This window comes from Ursus maritimus, unplaced genomic scaffold (assembly GCF_017311325.1).
Source record: "Ursus maritimus isolate PB19 unplaced genomic scaffold, ASM1731132v1 scaffold_24, whole genome shotgun sequence".
NCBI lineage: Eukaryota > Metazoa > Chordata > Mammalia > Carnivora > Ursidae > Ursus > Ursus maritimus.
Window position 1 is genome coordinate 30,602,312 of NW_024424897.1, and position 2,786 is coordinate 30,605,097.

General features: G+C 47.6%; 1 protein-coding gene across 2 annotated transcripts in view; it reads left to right on the plus strand.

Annotated features, from left to right (window-relative positions):
- The window catches only part of SCPEP1 (serine carboxypeptidase 1), a 33,915-nt gene that overhangs the window by 18,282 nt on the left and 12,847 nt on the right, over positions 1-2,786 (plus strand). For both annotated transcript variants that reach the window (XM_040640875.1, XM_008695616.2), the window contains exon 6: positions 1,301-1,373. In XM_040640875.1, the coding sequence (XP_040496809.1) occupies positions 1,301-1,373 (73 nt within the window). The remainder of the gene's footprint in view (positions 1-1,300; positions 1,374-2,786) is intronic.

A 2,786-nucleotide genomic window follows, 5' to 3' on the forward strand; every position in this document is an offset into this window, starting at 1 on the left:
TTTTTTTTTTTTTTTTTTTTAAGATTTTGATTATTTGAAAGAGAGAGAGACAGAGCAGGAGCCGGGGGAAGGGCAGAGGCGGAGGGAGAAGCAGACTCCCCAGTGAGTGCAGAGCCCGATGCAGGGCTCAACCCCAGGACCCTGAGATCATGACCCGAGCCAAAGTCAGACGTTTAACCACCTGAGCCACCCAGGCGCCCCCACATACATCTTTTTTGTTTGAGGACAGTCGGCACACAATGTTACATTAGTTTCAGGTATGTGACACAGTGATTCACTTTCTCTTTCTAAGTTGTGCTATGGAAAATCCAAATATAACTTTTGACCCTCCCAAAACTTAACTACTGATAGCCTACTGTTGACCTGAAGCCTTAATGAAAAATAAAGTCAATTCACATATTTCGTAGTTACATGTATTATATACTGTATTCTTACAGTAAAGTAAGCTAGAAAAGAAAGTGCCATTAAGAAAAACATAAGGAGGGGCGCCTGGGTGGCACAGCGGTTAAGCGTCTGCCTTCGGCTCAGGGTGTGATCCCGGCGTTATGGGATCGAGCCCCACATCAGGCTCCTCTGCTATGAGCCTGCTTCTTCCTCTCCCACTCCCCCTGCTTGTGTTCCCTCTCTCGCTGGCTGTCTCTATCTCTGTCAAATAAATAAATAAAATCTTTAAAAAAAAAAAAGAAAAAGAAAAACATAAGGAAGAGAAATACATTTACATAGCTGTATTGTATTTGTTGGAAAAAATCCATGTAAAAGTGGACCCGTGCAGTTCCAACCTGTGTTCAAGGGTCCACTATATATTCTTTTTTCTCATTTTTATACAAATGCTAGTATAGTCCTGAGGCATCCATTCCTCCCTCAAGGACCTCCCGGGGAGGCCTGCCACCCCTTCAGCGACTGCCGTGTGGACAGTGACCATTGTACCCAGGTCCCCCCCCCACCCCCCCAGCACCTTGTGAGGAATCCCAGACCTCAGGGGAAAGAGTGCCAGTGACCCTCGGAAAGAAGCTGGGGCTGCACCACACCCCACGCACATCCTTCCAACACTCTCGTGAAAACAGTCGAGAGAGACTCGAGCAGTTCTTCCTCATTTTGCAAATGGCAGCAGGAAAGAGTTACTCTCGCTGTCTACTGGGTCTCTTATGTCTTCGGATACCCAGGGAGTCTTAGAAAGGCTGGGCAGAAGTTTTCTGTGCTCGGGAAAGGTGGTGCGTAAAGGCTTGGCTCCCTCCTGCTGAAGAAAGGACAGAGGTCTGTGGGTTCCCTTGGTAAGAATGTTTCTTGGCTCTTCTTTCAGGCCGTTCAGCAAGGGACCATCCGGTGCAACTTTGCCGGTGTCGCTTTGGGTGACTCGTGGATCTCCCCTGTTGGTAAGCACAGAATCCTCAGATACTCCTTTACTCCTTTTCTCCATCCTTCCCTGGGACTTTGGGCTGTGTGGTCCAGATCAGAAAACAGAAACAGAATTTTCTGGGTCCTTAGAGATGTCAACACAGGAAGTGTTTGTCCCAGGAGTGTCCAAGAAATTTGGGGACGAGAGCTCATTTATAGAGCTCCTACCATGGACTGCTGCTGGCCTGACTGAATTCTCTTATTTGATTCTTACACCAAAAGACTCAACATTTTACAGTTGAAGACCTTTTTTTTTTTTTTTTTTAGAAGGGAGGGCAGAGAGAGAGAGAGAGTATCTTAAGCAGGCTCCATGCCCAGCGCAAGCCCAAGGCAGGGCTCGATCTCACAGCCCTGAGATCATGACCTGAGCCAAAATCAAGATTTCAACGCCTAACTGACTGAGCCACCCAGGCGCCCCTACATTTTAAAGTCTTGAGAGGGAATGGGATTGGCCCTGTAACGCACAGCATGAGTGGCCTGGTCAGGATTCCACCCCAGTCTGTTGGTCACTTGTCACCAGCACTAGCATGAGCATTTGGGGTGAAATTCCGGTCTGTTGCTCGCGTTGGTGTTGGAACAAGGTCACCATTAGGTCCTGCTGCTCAGGTTCATGGTTTCCTAACCAGAGTGTCCTCTGTGGGAGCACAGAAGCTGTTTGTGATGCAGGCATCTGGGCTGTGGCTTCCGACATCACGTTGGTGGGGTTGACTCTGACACAGGATTTCTCAATCTCAGGGCTATTGACATTTTAAGCCGCATAATTCTTTGCTGTGGGAGCTGTCCTGTGCATTGTAAGGTGTGAGCGTCTGTACCCCACAGATGCCAGTATACCCACCCCAGTGTGACACGCACAGACTGCTCCAGACGTCCCTGGTTGACAACCACCTGAACCTGACAGGAGGTGACTTTTCACAGGCAAAACCAAAGTACAAAGCAGGAAATTAGAAGAGAAGTTACCTCTGGAGGAGAGAGGGGAATGAGCTGGAAAGGGATGCCAACAAACTTTCTAGGCTGTGTATGCTCCAAATCTTCATTGGGGTGTTTGTTCCATGGGTGTGTGCGTTCATCAAAACGTCTGCATGTGCATGTGTGATTTTGGATATGTGATGATGCCTCAGTTTTTAAAAAATAGTAATTTGTAAAAAGTAATATTTTTCCCTAAAAGGTGGGGATTCAGTTTGTTACAGAGCCGTGTCCCTAATGGATTTGGGATAGTCTGATGCTACTGGGAATGGTATTTCTTGCCGTTATTCTTGCCATCATCCGGGGCTGAAATGGTGTAAGTGGGAGCTCTTGAGATGCTCTTAGCATCGGGAGAAAGGCTCCTCTTTGTTTTTCTAACTGGATGGACCTCCTAGGACATCATGAAGCTTCAGAAGCCTTGATCAGAG